This window comes from Mustela erminea, chromosome 13, assembly GCF_009829155.1.
Source record: "Mustela erminea isolate mMusErm1 chromosome 13, mMusErm1.Pri, whole genome shotgun sequence".
Taxonomy (NCBI): Eukaryota; Metazoa; Chordata; class Mammalia; order Carnivora; family Mustelidae; genus Mustela; species Mustela erminea.
Window position 1 is genome coordinate 49,024,778 of NC_045626.1, and position 16,833 is coordinate 49,041,610.

Here is a 16,833-nt window from a genome sequence, read left to right on the forward strand (position 1 = left end):
GAGCCAGGGATGCACAGACTGCATTCTACATTCTTTCAAGCAGTTCCTTGTAGCCCTCGGAGAGCACCAACAGCTCTTCTGGGCGTAGCTAGAGGAGCTAAGGAAAGCACACCAAGGTCGACAGAAATTTCGAGGGAAAAACAAAAGAGAGAGAGGGAATCTGCTTATAATAAATTTAGTCTTTAACTTTGATTTTAATTCTAGGAGACATCTACTAAGAACAAGGTGTTGGATCCAGGCCCTATCATAAGGTATTTTTACCATATTTATCATGTGGATAATGAGGAAAAACCTGTCACACTCTGTGACTCTAACACAAGACCTCAAAACCCTCAGAATGAATTCGCTTCTATTTCCTCCTTTTGGTCTGAGGTGACGTTACCCAGGTTTTGCGTGGGGATCATAGCGGCAGCCTCCTGAGCTGACACACACTCGTTAAGATCTCCATTGAAAGGGGTCACCACACTCTCTCCTCTTCTCTGTTGCATTTTGTCTAGCAGCTTGTCCAGGTCGTCGCCTATTACGTAATAAAGCAGAGATAAGAAGATTGCAAGGAAAGATACATTTGTATCAGTCTCCAAACTGGGGGCTTCAGCTGGGTTCTCATCAACCTTTGTCAGTCAGACTGCTTTTCCTGGCTGACAGTGCACTTGGTCAAGTCTGCTACAGTATCTAAAGCCAGAGTGACCCTCACTTGTATTGTGCTTGCGATACACACTTTCACATGGTGTCTCTCTCTTGACCTCCATCGTACTCAAACCAGGCAGGACAGGATCGTTCTATCTCCCTTGGACACATTAGAAAGCTGAGATCCGAGGAGGCAGAATCTCTCCCCAGGTCACGCCACTAAGGCTAAGCTGAGGATCCCCCCCCACCCATACTAGTGCCCGTGTGCTTTCCTCTGGATCCCTTTCTGGGTCAGTAACAAAATACTGAGGACAAACCTTTCCAAATGAGGGAAGGTCAGCAGGCAAGTTTAAGCTCCACACTCATCTCCTTGACGGGCTAAGATTTAAATTCACAAAATCACACAGCTAAAGGCTGGCAGTGTTGCAGAATCCTACAAACCACTCACCTAATGATGTGGTTTTGAAATGTGATGCCAGGAAACTGACCTTTCCTGTGATGAGCTCGTAACTAATTTCTTTCAAAAACTCACTTGTGGTGAGCATGCTCTCTGCCAGAGCTCTGGACTGATGCTGACCTGCAGGAGAGAGGGAGAGGAGGTGACACCCCAGTGAATAAATATTCCCTGCAATATGATTTGTAACAGCAAAAATGGAAAACAATTAACGTATGTAACATAGGGACTTGGTTAAGGAAATTATGGCACATCCAAAGATCGACAGTTACGCAGCATTTAAAATGACTATTTAAAAAAGAAGTTATTTATAATAAAATATTAGATGATTAAGGGCAAAAATGATAAACCTTATATTTGTAACTGTGAAGACATACTATACATGTGTTTAAAGACTAGGGAGGAATGTAAAAGACCTTTAAAATTGTGTTTGCGTGGTTATTATGAATATGTCTTAAAATTATAAACTTGTGGTGTTTAGTTGTTTTTATAAATGAAAATTTAAAAAATTAATGTATTGTACTTTCTGATGAAGATTTCTGAAAAAGATTTATGTCATAGAGAGATGGGCAGTCATATTTTGCCCAAGTGAGGGGGTTTCTTCGGTAGGAACAGGTGAGAACCAGCACTAGAGAGGAAAAAAGTGAATTTAGTCCAGATGGCTGGCTATTCATCATGGTACCTCCTAGAAAATCAGCACAAGAAACAAAAACACATTTTGTAATGCTCCAACTTTCTGAACCTTTTCTTTATAGACTCAGTGTTACAACATTAAGTAGGCTCTTCAGTGAGGAGGTGAATACGTGAGCTAAATTTCTTGGCAAGCTTGATTCACTGGCTTAGGCCACCTGTGGCAATGGCTTTATCACATGCTAGAGTGGTAACAGTTCCAGAACCTTTTAAGGACAGAAGTTACGTGAGACCAGGGTATCTGTTACTAGGACATGCTTTGAAGTGATGCTCCCACAACCAGCTGACAAGGACACCAGCCAAACTAAGGACAACAAAAATCTGACATGAGGAGAAAAACAAAAGTTAAAATTAGGAGGAATCACTCAAATGGGAGCAATTAACTAGAGATTAATTACACGGATGCTTGAAACACCCAATAAATAGTTTTCAAATGGAGAAATAATTGAATGAATGGATTAAAAAAAGAAACACCCCAAACATTACTCACCTAACACTACCACACAAAATTCGTTTCCTCTGATTTTTGAAGCACAAATCGCCACCACATAATCTGGTAGTCTTTGATAGTGTCTCATTTCACTGAGAGTCCTCAGTGTCTCTGAAATGCCCTCGGCCAAAGAGTTTTGGGTCACGATCACGTGAACCAAGTCTTGAGATACGCTGGCGATTAGTCTCGCAAGCCAGGGGAGTTGTCCTGGAGACACAGGGGTACACTGAGCACCCAGCTGCAGGGCTCTCTCTCTCAGAGTAAATTCCTGCATAGCCTTCAGCATGATTTGCTCAAATTCTTCCCTGAGAGGTATCTGATCAGGACCTAAATTGAAGAGAATTACAGCTAGAATTTAAAACACATCACAGCCAGAAAAGAGAGAAAAACACACGTACATTAGTGTGTAGTCCTTTTAAGTCCACTGTATTCCACAGGCAAAAGAACTCTTTCCTGTTGTGGCCACAAGCACAGAGGCCCTGCTAACCATTTTCCACCATGAAATTACCTTCTCTCTGTGTCAATATTAAACACAAACGTGGGCTTCTGTTCTCCTTTATGCTAATCTTGACATTTTTAAAAAGAGGATGTTCTCTGAGTCCACTGTATGCCTTTGGGGTGGTCACTGAAGGTGGTATATTTGTTGACCTGTTAAACTTGTTGTTACCGATACGATTAATGACTCAGGAAGGAAGAAGCTAACCTATCAGCATAACCAACTTTAGTTTTCACTTATTTCTCATTTTATTTATAGCTACTTTGAAAAACATCTTAATGTATTGCTTCTGTAGTTAATTTTAGGAATACTGTCCATAAGAAAATAAAGTTGAACTATTTTTCACTTCTGATTTTTATTTAGGCAGTCTCACACGTTCCCTCCATAAAGAATGTAACTGTAACCTAGCTAGTCCCCAGCATTCTGGGTTGTTAAGGTTGGCATTTGGTCTTCTCCTCTTGTGGCGGTTACAGCTAAATTTATATGGGTGACCTACAGCCCCTGGTATTAGGGAGATTTTATGTCTCTGATTCTCTTTAGAAACTCAACCAGTCTTTAGGACAAAACAAGCAAGTTAATGTTTGGCACCCAAGTGACTCAAATCAACTCTGATGTTTAGTTTCAATTGAAACCAGTGAGGCTATGGTCACCCCCGCTCTTCAGTCATCTCTTCTGCTGTGCAGACCCGAGATCTGAAAGTCAAGCTCTGCTAGACAGATACAGACTGTGTATCTGGGTCACTGTCTGTGACCTGAGATCAGGCAATAATTTCACAACCCAAGGCTAAAAATCCCCTTGGGAAAGAACACAGGTTTTAAGGGACTGGACTTGTGTATGAGGAGGTACCTTGAATGAACCAGAAATCTTTCCTTCCTTAAAAGGGATTTAAGTGGCCTTCCAGGCCCCCACCCATATTCTCTAGGAAAGTAAGAAAATGAAGGTTTAGTCATATTTTCAGGATATGGGCAAATAAATAAAATATTATATATTGTAAAAATAATTTAAATTGGAGAAAACATGTTTTTCCATGATTGGTTAGATGCGAGAGGGAGGGAGACTGAAATCCTCTCAGAGTTTTTCCTGCTGTCCATGGAAAGTGAGCAAGAACCCTGCAATGTTTACATTGTGTTAATATTTCTTATGTCCTCCCCAGTCACTTGCTAGAGGGAGGGGGATGCCTTCTTATGACCTGGGAGCCACTAAAGCTTCTGTCTTCATTCTGCTTTATCCAATTAGCATCATGGTTAGTGGTCACTAGGTACATACTAGGTAGTGAGCTTAAAGTATACAGATTTGCATTGACTCTACAAATGAGATGAAGGGAAGGTGGCTGTCTACTGAAAGCTTTCTTCCATCAGAACAAATGATATCCAAAAGCAAGTGGCTTTGCTGCCATTCCCCACAGCCTCTCATAGACCTCCTGGAGGGCCAGAGACCTGCTGACTAGGTGTGTCCGTCCGTAAGATCTGCTCCAAACCGTGATTGAGTAACATGTTCTCAGTGTAATCAGTTTCAAATATAAAGGCATTCTGGGAATATAAAATTATGAAACATGTTCATAGCATTTTCCATTGCCTTAAAACTAACTTTTACAGAATTTTGACTGGATTCCTGTTAGGAATTGAGAAATAGAGGAAAATGTACCAAAGTTTAAATGAGTCAAGAGAGCAAAATGTCTTGCTTCCAATCGCCTCCCATCATTTCTTCATCTTTAGCCTTTATAGTTAAATTGCAGGAGCTTTTCCTCCACTTCCCACAAGCTTGATAATAGTAATTTTTCCCCCATTAACTGTTCCAGTAACTCAGGTTAGCCTAGGCATCAGCTCTGATGGCTTTTCAGATAGGGCTACCTTCATAAAAAGAGAAAAGGTTCCAACAAATTCAGAGCCCTCCAATAATCACTGGATTTGATGATTTTACTTTCTATTTCAAAAGATTTTCAGGCTGTGTAATAATACATTGATTAAAAAAAAAAACTGACTGTAGTTAAAGGGCTCTTCCTTCTGAAGAATCTTACTTTTCTTTTTCTCTATTATGTCCAGGTAACTGAACCATAAAAGTATTAGACCTGTTCTTTAAAAGCTTAGATTTTTAAAAAAATCTATCTATAAAGCATATGTAAAAAAATATTCTTCCTGCCTTCTTCAAAGCCTTCAGAGGCAAAACAAACAAACAAACTACAAAACTACAAACAAGCAAAAACTCAAAGACTCCAGAAGAAAGTTGCTGAGGAGAAGATGTGTCCTAAGGTACAAAATTTAGATTAAAAAAAAAAAAAAGCCATTTGTGTTGCACACTGAGAGATATATTAATTGGTTGCCAGAGAAAGTCTAGAAAGAACTAACTGATCCCACAGGGCAGAGAAGACAGGTCTAATTGAATGGAGATTTTTCTTTTTTTAAGATAAGAGCTTTTAGTTATTTGAGGAGAGACATTTTGTTTTGGCCATTTAGTTTTAATTAACTTGAACTTTGATATTTAAAATTGTTATTAAAGTTGAAAAAATACTGTACTCAATGGCTTGGTTTGCCAATAGCATTACTCTATGGGGGGTTGTGTTACTAATTATGGGTGCATCAAGAAGCTGGTTTTAGATCTTGGAACATAGTCGGAAGTCAGTGCATGCAGCAATTAAAATTATGACATCGTGAGCTGCAGGCACAGGTGGTTTTTATAATTTTATTAGCCATTCATCAGCATGATTAGCAAGTCTTAGGTTTATCATCAAAGTGACTCCTAAGCTATCCAAAGTCTTGCAAGTTTCAAAAAGCCCATGTCATAGCAGGCCTTCAGACTCTCAGGGCACCAAGCCTTATAGCTGCAGTTGCTAGCTGATGGCCCAAAGACTGAATCTGGCTGGCTGAAGCTTCTCTTTTGTTTTTAATATTGTTTAGCCCAGTATTTTCATTGTTTAGCACTTCGGTATCTCCAAACATTAAGATAATTCACAAGAGGGCAGATAAAATTTCTAATGTGTAATTTTTCATCTTGAGCCTTTTCCAAAGTAAATCAGTGGCTTGAAGTCTTAGAGTGAATGTATAATTAGGTTGCATATTAGATGACCTGCTGCAGTTTGCAAAATAAAGGACATTGCAATGTAAATGTTGCTGAGCCCCTGACAGCATTGTCAGGGCACCGGCACACACCCACTGTGGAGCTCAGGAGGACATATCAAATAGAGGAAGTGAAGTTCATGACCTATGTATCTCCCTTACCCTGTAGCCTAAAGAACCTTTCAGGGAGGTCCACAGATACTGCCTTAATGAAGGAAAACATGATGGGACTGCATCAAAGGGGTGTAGCTGGAGAAGGAAAAAAAAAATGGATGTAGGGACAGTGGCTGAACAAGATAGAAAGGCTAAGTAGAAAACCGTAAAATAATTGTCTAAGGCAATGGCTTCGTTTGTATTCCAGATGACAGCTGCACTTTCGGAAGGATGGTTGGCTAGACTCCCCAAGGGAGTCCCAAGGGTGCCCATGGCACAGCCCTTCTGCCTGTATGAACTGGAGACCTTAGGGCCATCATGATATTGGACACTAGGTGGCGCAATTTCTCTCTTCTAGGACCCAAAGAGGCCCTCAAGAAGCCAGAGAGGTGAGCAAGGAGATAAATGGGGTGGAGGGAAGGCAAGTGGCAGAAAGGAGTAGGAAAGAAATGGGAAAGGAAAGGGAACAGTCATAGAGGGTAGGGTTGAAGGAAGGGAACATTAGAAATGAAAAGGGGAAACTAAAAACTGGACAAGTGGATGAATGTGAGAAAGTAGGGAAAGAAAGGAAAAAAGTGTGATGCAAAAAAGAATAAGAATTATCACCACCAAATAATTATTACAAATCGCTTACCGAGCCGTACAAGATACTGTATCGTCAGAAGAATCATGTTTTCGACGCTCAGGAGTTGGCTGCCAGTCAACCCTAAGTGTTCCAAATCTTTGTTTTCCAACTGTGAAATCTTGTAGCAATTCACCAGCAGAGGACTCACAACAATGTCACCAACATTTCCATAGAAATAGGGTAAAGTGCCATAGCCTGCCCCAACAGAAGTAGGTCAATAAAATTCAACATTTCTTTTTATTTTTTTTTTAATTTTATTTTATTTATTTGAGAGAGAGACAGCGAGAGAGCATGAGAGGGGAGGTCAGAGGGAGAAGCAGACTTCCCATGGAGCTGGGAGCCTGATGTGGGACTTGATCCAAGGACCCCAGAATCATGACCCAAGCCGAAGGCAGTCGCCCAACCAACTGAGCCACCCAGTTGCCCCTAATATTTCTTTTTAAAGTCCAACCAGGTATGTGTGCCCAACTAGGATCAAAGATGTTTAACAAAGTTTCCTGCCCCCTAGATGAGAATTCTAGGGAATTCCCTCAGATGCTTCCAAATTCTACCCTTACATTAAATCAGATGAACAAGAAGCAAAAGACTCAGATGGTATCATCTCTGTTTCTCACAGAAGGGACATGTTAATTTTTAATGTGCCCTAGAGGATTGATGATAATTTGCAAAACATCTCTGTATCCTTTTGCAAAACTGCAATGACAAAATATTTTCTAATAAAATTCTTGATCAAGTTTCTTTCCACATAAGAAGCCAGAAAACAAACCACAATAACATAATTTCTTTCCTGAGGTTTTCTTAAACATTTAAAAAAGCTAACAAACTCAGTGATGACCAGCAATATTCTCCTAGTCACAGGTACATGCACGTTCCTACCCTTTGTGTTATCTTAGTTATTTTTATGTTCTCAAATGTCAGTAAATAGCCTTGAATTATCTTAGAAGTAGATAGGACAAAAATGTGTTGAAAATATACCCTGTACTGGTGGTGTGGTAAAAACAGGGGTAGTCTCTCTGTTTGAGACTTTCTAAAAGGCAGACACGACAGGTTCCCCATGTTCTACATATCTTTCCAAGGTTTAGCTCCAGTATGCACACCACTCAAATGTTTAATAAAGACGTTTTGACCATATGGAATTTAAACAACTGAGATTCTCCGAGTGCCTATAGGCCCAGGAGCGGTAGGTAGGACAGCCTGATAAAGGACAGGGCTTGAAGCAAAACCATCTATGTCGGTAGGCTCAAGTCAACCAAAAGAAGCAGATAACACCGCATATAGACATACCCTAAAGATCCAGGGAGGCTAAACACTCCATCTATTTAGTCCCAAAGGTAAAGCAGGAAGTCACCTTCTGACCTAGAACAGTCCCAGGATGAAGTAATTCTTGATGGGGGTCTGAAAAGCATTAAGTTAGTCCTGGATTCCAGGGCCCTCTAAATTTCTACACCTCCACTTATAGACATTTTGGAAGGACTCAGACTGTGTAAAGATAAGTGGTTTGCAGACGCTTCCCCATGCAGCTCTGGGACCTCTTGGTTTTCCCAAAGGGGGTCTGTTAGCTGGTTCAGCTTGTTTCTTTTCTCTGTGGTTTGACTAGACCGTCCTTTTCCCTTCAGGACACAGCTGAAACGTCGCCTCTGACAAGTCCTCTCAGAATCCCTCCAGGCAGAGTTAAGCTCTCTCTCTTCTGAGTTCTTGGTTGCAAACCACAAGTTTCACAATATTGTTTACATGACAGACTCCCCACAAAACAGTGCTCCCTATGGGCAAAAAGGCTTTCTCTTATTCCCAATTTCTAGTTACATGTTTCACAGCATGAGTGAGCTGATTGATAAAAGCTGAAAGAATCAATATAAGAATGAATGAATACATGCATGAACATATGGGTAATTGCACAAACACTGAAATGGAGAAATAGACCCAGATCCCAGCAGACACAGGCAACCTGGAATGCCTTTCCCTTACCTATCAGAATTACTGGTCTAACTCCTGAGTTACTCAGCAGGTTTTCAGGAACAATTACAGTTTCCCCTGCAGGAATGGGTCGAGGTTGTAAAATTCCAGTTAATGGGGTCTGTGGAACTGGAGCAGATAAAAGGGACTCTGGAAAGAAAGTTGTTTGACGAAGGATTAGACATGAAAGCTAAATGAAATACCATTGAAATCAACATAGTCTTAATACTTTTAGAAGTTTTAGAAGTTTAAAGGTTCATTTTTTTTAATTAGAGCAATTCATGTTTACTATATAAAATTAGAAGAGAAAAACAGAAGGGAAAAAACCCAATCATAATCACATCATCAGGAGATAGCTACTGTTTAGCATTTTCATAGTATTTTCTTCTAATTGTTTTTCCACATGCAATCTTTTGGATTCTGTTTTGTATTTAATACCCTCCATCCTCATCCCAATTTTCCATGCCTTATTTACTCATTATAGAAAATTTGAAAAATACAGAAAAGAGTGAAGAAGAATAAACTCATCATTAATCAGTACTATCTGATTAATAGAGACAAACACAGTAGCATAATTCTTTGTTTATACAGCATCTCTATGTAGTCTTTAAAACTTTAAAACTTTAAAGACTTTAAAGTTTTAAAGACTACATAGACTACTATAAAACTTATAGTCTTTAAGTTTTTAAAGAATCCCATATGTCTTAGAATTCGTATATTTAAATTTGTGCTTAGTACAAGGTAGACCAGTGTTTAAACATTTACAAGTAGGTTCCCAACGGCCATGACTTGGTTATTATAAAGGAGAACCAGTTGGTTTTTTTAGGTTTCTAGCCACAGACTAAGTCGTCCAGGCCAGAAATAAGATGTGCATGTCACATAAAGGAACCAGATAACAGGAGAACACGTCTAACACCACAAATGGCAAAGCAAACCCATTTGTGCCCTATGATGTTGGGTTAGTAGCATCATCCCTATGTAAAGAATGGTTTATTGATACTTTGGGTCCAAACAAAGCCAGAGGGTGAATTAAGATCTGTTGTGATGGCCCATGTACTTTCAGGGAAGGCAGATACAATGGGGACAAAATATCAGCTACTATTAATTTCCTTACATAATACTGGACACAATGGTTGGTTAAGGAAATTTATCTTCAAAGGTTCAAGGAAAGAATAGGAGTAGAAGATAATTTTGCTAATTCAAAAAAACTGAAAACCCATCTTCTGTTGAAATCTTACCAGTTCTTGAAAGAGGGCGGACTGTAGGAACAGGTACAACTAAACCAGGTTGTGGGACAGGTGACCCAGGATACCAACCCCGGTGTCGTTTCTTTGGTGGCCCAGAAATGAACATGGTAGCTGAAGGCAAAAAGAAAGATGAGCCTTGTCCTTAGCAGTGGTAGAAAGGAGAGAATTTAACATAACATCGAGCTTTTAATTTGATTATACTCAGAAAGTCTGAGCACTCTTCTAGAGGTAAAGATAAAATTAGAAAAATCACCCTAACAATACCACCTAACATTTGGATGTTGTTTTACCATATACAGTTTTACCTAGATGATTTCATTTAATTCTATCAACAACACTCTGAAGTTGTATGATAAGTATATTGTTACGCCCGGTTTGTAGATGGCAAAAGGAAAGCTCAGATTTGCCCAGGGTCAGGGAACAGAGAGGAACCTTCATCTCTGTAGTCTGGTCAACAAAGCTCATGGTTTTCTAAGACACTTCCTTATACATTTGTTTCAACATTATTTTCTAGCTAGGCTCATACTTGTCAATCACCAAGATCTTTAACCATCATTGTTCACACCAATCATAAACCTTCAAAACCTTCGATGAGAAGGTAAGGAAAAGCTCGGAGTGCACTGTCAGATAATTCATCATTTCAAATTTCATAGCACTTCTTTCATAGTTAAGGTGCGTTATTTCAAAACTCTAAGATGGGTATCATACCTTGGTCTCCTGATGCATAGCTAGGTCTTGGTGACAAAGAGTAATTCCCTGGGCGAGCTGGAGTGGAGCTGGCTGCACTGCTCTTCCCTCCATGGCTACTGTTTCCATTAGCAGCATCTGTAGCACACAAGAGGAATGCTCAGAACAGGGACTGAGCAGCACACTGCATTCTGGGGCCTTGCAACCACACCATAAACCTCAACTCCAGGATTCAAAGACATCTCACTGACAGGACAGCCACGGTGTAGAACCGACTACAACCATCAGAGTAGTACCCTCTTTTAGATGAAATGTCTCCTACAAATAATCTTCTAGGATCCCAAGAGATCTTTTAGAATCACTTTCAGTGATGTCTTTGGAGATGGTGGGTGGAAAAAAAGAGAAAATTGTGTTTTTTAAAATTTTGTATCTTGGAAATATTCAAATATATACAAAAGTAGAATAGTGTAATAAACTACATACCTACCACCCAGCCTCAGCATTTATCAACACATGGCCAATCTTGCTTTAGATAAATATAGATTAAGATACTTCCTCTCTTTTCCTCCTCACACAACATTCTTACATACTTGCTCTAGATTATTTTGGAGAAAACTTATTTATATTCTTTCATCTATAACTATTTCTGTATAAGTTTCTAAAAGAAAAGAGCTCCTAAAACTTAACTCTAATTTCATTATTCTACTTAAAATTGACAGTGATTAATAAATCCTTAATGCCAAATATCCCATTAGTGTTCAAATTTCCCCCCAGTTATCTCAGAAATGGTTTTTTTTACAGTGGGCTTTCTCAAATTGGGGTTTAAAAAGGATTTACACATTGAATTTAGTTTTTATGTCCCTTAAGCCCCCTTTTTAAAAGCTTACATTTATTAATTAATACAATAATATAATAAAATATTTAGGGGTGCCTAGGTAGCTCAGTTGGCTAAGCATCTGCCTTTGGCTCAGGTCATGATCCCGGAGTTCTGGGATGGAGCTCTGTGTCAGGCTCTCTGCTGGGTGGGGAGCCTGCTTCTCCCTCTCCCTCTGCCTGCCACTCTTCCTACTTATGCTCTCTCTCTCTGTCAAGTAAATAAACTTTTAAAAAATCTTTAAAAAAAATATTCAGTTAGTGTTTGCATTTCATGGACTCTCTCACAAGTTTTAAAAATAGTTTGTTTAAATCAGGATAAGGTCATACTACAATGAGATTTAGGATAATGTCATTTTTGCTGAGAAGTTTTCCAGCCTCAGTCAGTATAGTTTCAGTCACATCCCCTTTTTTCCCCTCCTGGAACCTCCTTTAATCTATAGGATTCCCCTTCTTCTTTTTATTTCTTCCATTTAATCTGCTGAAAATCTGGCAGAATTTTTCCTTTTCTGAATTTTGCTGATTGGTTATCTATGACATCATTTAACACCCCCCTCCCATTTCCTACATACTAATTGTTAGATATAGAGGCTCGCTCAGATTTAGGTTTTGGTTTTTGGGCAAGAGTATCTCATAAATACTGTCATATTCTTCCATCAGCAGGTACACAATAACTGGCTTTCTTTCTTCTTGTCATGTTAACATAGGTCAGTGGGTTCAAGAGTTGTTAACCTAATTCTCAAATTATAAAGTTGTCCATGACTGGGGGACATGGGTGGCTCATTAGGTTAAGTGTCTGACTGCAGCTCAGGTCATGATCCCAGGGGCCTGGGCTCCAGTCCCACATCAGGCTCCTTGCTCAGCAGGGAGTCTGCTTCTCACTCTCCCTCTGCTGCTCCCCCTCCTTGTGCTCTCTCTCTTTCTCTCTCTGTAAAATAAGTAAACAAAATCTTAAAAAAAAAATTGTCCATCAGCCCTTCATCTGATGGTTTTAGCAACCATGCTGGTTACTGCCAGGATCCATCATTTTATTAACTTGTACACATTTATAATCTAACCAGAAGGTGGATCCTGCAAGAACTGTTGGAACAGAATAAGAATAAATGTGGTCAGAATAAATGATGAGGCCTAACTGTTACAAAGATTCCAAGAACGGTAAGTTCTCCTTCTTCTCATTCTTCCTCTCCCTCTCAGACCATTTCTTTTCCTTAGACACTGGAATTTTCTAAAATGTTATCTTTTTTTTTTTTTTTTTTTTAAATTTATTTTTTTTTTTTTAAAGATTTTATTTATTTATTTGACAGAGAGAGATCACAAGTAGGCAGAGAGGCAGGCAGAGAGGCAGGCAGAGAGAGAGGAGGAAGCAGGCTCCCCGCTGAGCAGAGAGCCCGATGTGGGACTCGATCCCAGGACCCTGAGATCATGACCTGAGCCGAAGGCAGCAGCTTAACCCACTGAGCCACCCAGGCGCCCCTAAAATGTTATCTTTAATTAACAGCTTGCCTTACCCTACATTTCTCTGTAGCAAATCCTATTTACTCTGGTGATTTTAATCTCATGTACAATAAAGTAGATGCCTGTTGAACCGATCCACTTGGACATTTCATGGGTATCTCAAATTCAGCATGTCCACAGTTGAACTCACATTCTCCTCCTGGAGAACCTGCTCCTCCTTCTTATTTCCTCTTACGTAACTGCACCACCATTAGCAGACAGATGGGTACAAACCAAGACCACTTCTTCCGCTTCTTGCTTACATTAATCCCTCAAATTCTGCGGATTTTACTTCCTGAGTTGTTCTCCAATCTGTTTCCTCTTCTCGAGCCTATTATTACCCAAGTCAAGGACTTCATCATCCCCCCTAACTAATGAAATGACCCCCAACTAGTTTTCTACTTCTCTCTCTCTCCTTTTTCTTTTGCTGCCAAGTGAACTAGCTCAAGTTCAAATCAGATCATGGTACTCCTTGGTTCCATAAGTTATAGAGTAAAATTCATGCTTTCCTTGCCCACTACTTGCTCCTTCCCACCACTCCCTGAGTTTTACATTTTATGGTTCTAACAATTCCAAACCACGGGGACATTCCTGTACATATGATACAGCTTCTCTCCTTTCCTTTCGAGCTTTGGTCCTGGATTTCCCCTGAATTTAGAGTAGCTTTCCCTCACTCCTCTGTGTAGTGAGTATCTCCTCATAGTTTAAGACCCGGCTCCTCCAAGAACTCGTTCTTCATCACTCTAAAATGTTGCACTAAAACTCTTCTCCTTTGTTATCCCCCAGCATATTGTGTATTTACTGCACTGCACTGAAAATATTTCCCTATAAGTCTGTCTCCTCTACTAGGTTATAAGGACATCAGAGGTCAGGGATTGACCCTTATTGTTCTTTGTATCCTCGGTTCCTCAAACTAGCAGGTATCCAAGAAATGTTTGCTGAACAGATCCAATCTGCTCTGTTTCCCCATATGCCAAATGTCATTCATTGACTCTTCTGGTTGGAGCAACAACAGTACGAAGCTTTGTATAATAATACAATATTATAGACAGCCCCACTTCTGTCTTCAACTGGCAGGAAAAGAGCTTCTGTTTTCTTCTACCAAATTGTCAATGAGTTTTCACACAAGTCTTTTATAGACTATGTATTGAGCAAAGAAATATAAGTGAGGAAAACATCACCTGCGGCAAAAGTCTTCCCTACAACCTGCAAAGATAAAGCCAGTGGCTTCACAACATTCTTATTCCGGGTCAGGTCCTGAGCTCCACTTAAATTGATTGCAGAATTAGCTGGACTGAGAATTGGCGAATCTTGAAAATGAAAGAGGTTGTTCAAATTAGAAACTATTTTATATGCAGGAAGGAAGTTAATTCAGTAAGAATGAGGTGAGAGAAAGCAGATTGTAAAATTTCAGTTTTATCCTTGACCTATTTTAAGAAAGTCAGTTTCTCTGTATTCGGCTTTTACTTTCTTTTTATGTATTTCACAAAAATTCTCTAGAAGATACTATGTGGTGGGTACCAGCCTAAGCACTTTAAATAGATCAATTCACTTAATCCCTATAAAAACTCAAAAAGGTGGGTAGTACCACCTTAAGGAGTAGTTGTCATTTAACTCCGTCGAAGTCATATGATGTGGCATCAAGGATATCATTATGTGCCATATTAGAACTATCTCCACAGTTCCCCTTACAGTCATATTTTAATGAGATATATTTATCTCTATTCAGATGATTTTGTCATTTGAAAGGTGCTCTGCAAACTAAGTCATTGCAAGGTAGGAGAAAGAGCTTTTCTGTGAAAGAAAGTTTCTTTAGTTTTCGGAGTAAACTTGAATTAATTTCCCTATGTAATGCCAGGTACATCCAAAAGAAGGTTCCTATTTAGATTCAGAAAATAATTCAGCCCAGAAAAACCACATGCGAGAGACAGACTATGGGGACCATAAACACTGAAGCCAACGAGAGTTTTCCGAAATGAGTACAGACTCCCCAATCCCTGATTGTACTCTGCCAGAACAGCTTAATCCATTAATACCAGCAAGTGTCAAAAGGGGCCATTAAAACTCTCTGAGAGTTAGAAAAGAAAAAATGCTCCAAACAGCAGGATATTGATGGTACTACATTAGGAATTATCTTAAAGGAAAAAAAAAAAAAAAGTATTCAGAAGAGTCTGGGTACCTCTGTCAGTTAAGCATCTGCCCTTGGCTCAGGTCATGATCTCAGGGTCCTAGGACAGAGCCCTGCATCCCTCTCTTCTGGCCCACCAACCCCACTCATGGCTCTCTCTTGCTCACTCCTGCTCTTTCTCTCAAGTAAGTAAATATAAACTTTAAAAAAAATAAGTATTCATATAACAGTGTGATTCCTGATGCCTCTAATGAGTGCTCCTCATAGGAACTCAAAAAATTGAAATGGTTCCCTACTGGCTCAGTAGAGTTAACTGCCTCTCTGAGGTCAGGGTTTACCACCAGGGAGTGATTTTTAGTCTACAGGAAGAGCAGAAGCCAGAAACTGCACAGACAACATTACAACAGGAAACCGCAGGAAAACTGGAAGACAGTTTTTCATGTCTTAACAGAGAAACTTACAGTATAGGAATCCCAGGTAAGTTTGCTATGCTGTTGAATAGTTTGGTCGTTATGTTTCAGGCCATAGTTGTATTGTTTGGAACAAGGCTAGTAATTTACTACAGTAGTTTATACCTATAATTTTAGTGTATTTCTAATACTCCAGGTAAACAAAAATACACAGGTAAAATGTAGCTTATAAATTATGAAGAGCAATGATTCACCTTATTTTTTTCCAAGTCACTGAATTCAAATTAGCAGAGGCCAATATTTTTTAAATAATGAAAAAGAACAAAGTTAATGTATAGGAATCAATCTTCAGATATATAAGCAATAATCAATAGATAAAATGCCTATAGAAATACACACAACTATATGCAGAAGACTTTGCAGTACTTCTTAATATAATGTCTGGGGTTTGTTAATGTATAGGAATCAATTTTCAGATATATAAGCAATAATCAATAGATAAAATGCCTATAGAAATATACACAACTTGGGGCGCCTGGGTGGCTCAGTGGGTTAAGCCGCTGCCTTCAGCTCAGGTCATGATCTCAGGGTCCTGGGATCGAGTCCTGCATCGGGCTCTCTGCTCAGCAGGGAGCCTGCTTCCCTATCTCTCTCTCTCTCTCTGGCTGCCTCTCCGTCTACTTGTGATTTCTCTCTGTCAAATTAATAAATAAAAAGCTTTAAAAAAAAAAAGAAAGAAATATACACAACTATATGCAGAAAACTTTGCAGTACTTCTTAATATAATGTCTGGGATTTGTTTCAACATATTGAGGGAAAGAAGGAGAGAGAAAGTAAGATTAAGTAATATTGGCCATGTGCTCATAATTTTGGAACTGGGTGATAGGTCCCTGGTGTTAGTACATTATATTAGTCTCTCTATTTTTAAAAGTTATTTAAATTCCACTTAATAAACAGTGTAGTATCAGTTTCAGGTATACAATATAGAGATTCAACAATTCCATACAATATCCAGTGCTCATCACAACATGTGCACTCATTAATCCCTACCACCTATTTAACCCATCCTCCCTTCTGGTAAACATCAGTTTGTTTTCTATAGTTAAGAGTCTGTTTCTTGGTTTGCCTCTCTCTTACTCTTTTTTTTTTCCCCTCTTTTTTTCCCTTGGCTTGTTTTGTTTCTTAAATTCCACATGAGTAAAATCATATGACATTTGTCTTTCTCTGACTTATTTGTTTAACATAATAACTCTGGCTCCATCCATGTTGTTGCAAATGGCAAGATTTCATTCTTTTTATGGCAGAGTAACATTCCATTGTGTGTGTATGTACATATGTTGTGTGTGTTTGTGTGTGTGTGTGTGTGTGTGTGTGTATGTATATGTACATATATATACACCACATTTTCTTTATCCATTCATCAGTTGATGGATTTTGGGCTGTTCCCATAATT

The 16,833-nt window shown here is 39.2% G+C and overlaps 1 protein-coding gene across 10 annotated transcripts in view; it reads right to left on the minus strand.

Annotated features, from left to right (window-relative positions):
* The window catches only part of GREB1L (GREB1 like retinoic acid receptor coactivator), a 268,506-nt gene that overhangs the window by 67,196 nt on the left and 184,477 nt on the right, over positions 1-16,833 (minus strand). For 9 of the 10 annotated variants that reach the window (XM_032311193.1, XM_032311192.1, XM_032311189.1 and 6 more), the window contains 8 exons: positions 14,024-14,152; positions 10,497-10,613; positions 9,780-9,899; positions 8,554-8,691; positions 6,598-6,783; positions 2,262-2,588; positions 1,076-1,204; positions 383-517 (listed from right to left, as the gene is read on the minus strand). In XM_032311193.1, coding sequence (XP_032167084.1) covers positions 383-517; positions 1,076-1,204; positions 2,262-2,588; positions 6,598-6,783; positions 8,554-8,691; positions 9,780-9,899; positions 10,497-10,613; positions 14,024-14,152 — 1,281 coding nt within the window. The remainder of the gene's footprint in view (positions 1-382; positions 518-1,075; positions 1,205-2,261; positions 2,589-6,597; positions 6,784-8,553; positions 8,692-9,779; positions 9,900-10,496; positions 10,614-14,023; positions 14,153-16,833) is intronic. The other variant, XM_032311197.1, reaches the window with a different exon arrangement.